Consider the following 1,412-nt stretch of genomic DNA (forward strand, 5'->3'; position numbering starts at 1 on the left):
AGATGTGTTAGTTCACCCTGTATTCCATACACTGAGGCAGAATGGAAAGTTCAAAGCTGGGCAGTATAGCTTGAGTGTGGACTCTTGAGTTCAATCCCAGTACCATTAAAAAAAAATCATTGAAAAAAAAAAATCAATGATTTTGTTACTGCCAGCTAACATGGGTAGAGCCAACAAGCCACCTTTACCAATAGTAACTACAGTAGATTTCATTGACTTATTTTATTTAGCATGTGATAGGTGCTTTGATGATTTACATGAATTTAATAAATTGGTTATTGTTTACGTTAGACATAGCTAAGTAATTGTAATAATGCAAGTGTGGTATTTCGCATGTGTAAATCTTTTTATGATGGAGAGGGATTATAACAGTACTTTTTTTACTTTTTCAGGTGAACGAGTACTGTGCTTTCATGGGCCTCTTCTTTATGAAGCAAAGGTATGAAATCTTTTTGGAGAAGTTGGTCATAACTGCTGGTTAAATCTGACTTTTTAATAGCAAGTGTCAGTGTTCTGTTGTTGGGTTTGGTAAGAGACTTACTTTTTTCATAAATTTATAGGTTTTTCAAATTCTTGTTTTGGATTTCTTATTGCTTGTTTAGTGGTTAAAATAAGTTAAAATGTTGCTGCTCTCTTCTTGTTAACTGACTTTTTAAAACCCATTAGTTGGAAGCAGCATATAAGGGAAATGATAGATAAATGCTGGTTGGGTGGTTGGGAACGAGTAGCATTTTGGAATTAATAACTTGTGAAAAGAAATTCCAGAATTGTTTTTATGCAAATATCATATACTGAGTAAGCATTTATAGTTAACTTTATAGATAAATAAGATAACACATTTAATTAATTTTTGTAGTGCCCAAGATTGAATTCTAGGCCTCACACAGAGTTCTGATAACTTTCAGCACAGATTTTTGGGGCATGGTGTCCTAGTGGTTGAATCCAGGGCTTTGCACGTGCTAAGCATGCTTTCTACCACTGACTTACATCCCCAGCCCGGGTCAAATACATTTTAAGATTTGATCATATATTTAATTATGGTTTTGGACATTGAACACAAAAGCTGTGATACAGCTTTGTTAAACACTTGCTCAGCATAATCAAGGCCCTGGGTTCAAGCCCACACAAAAAAATCCCAAGTTACAATATATAAAACTATTATGTTCAGGGGCAATTTCTGCATAAATTCCTGGTGAATAGTGTCTTTGAAAAGTCTTAGCATAATTGTAAAGTGTCAGAAAGTTCTGACTAAAAAACTGTTTTTAGTACTTTTTGTGTTTTGAATATGTAGGTATATATTCTATAATTGCTAAGTTATAAGTTGTTGATCATTTGTATTTTTGTTTTTGTTGTGTGGACTTTGGCAGACTGTTATAAACTGGCTGGTTTTTCTCCTGGCAGCAAAACACAGT

General features: G+C 33.8%; 1 protein-coding gene across 1 annotated transcript in view; it reads left to right on the forward strand.

Annotated features, from left to right (window-relative positions):
• Nucleotides 1-392: 392 nt before the first annotated feature.
• Morf4l1 (mortality factor 4 like 1) overlaps nt 393-1,412 on the forward strand; it is a gene marked incomplete at its 5' end in the record, with an annotated part of 13,521 nt that continues 12,501 nt past the window's right edge. The window contains 1 exon segment of the mRNA XM_005410374.2: nt 393-439. Coding sequence (XP_005410431.2) covers nt 393-439 — 47 coding nt within the window.

The sequence above is a fragment of the Chinchilla lanigera genome, unplaced genomic scaffold (assembly GCF_000276665.1).
Source record: "Chinchilla lanigera isolate Chin_1 unplaced genomic scaffold, ChiLan1.0 scaffold00132, whole genome shotgun sequence".
NCBI lineage: Eukaryota > Metazoa > Chordata > Mammalia > Rodentia > Chinchillidae > Chinchilla > Chinchilla lanigera.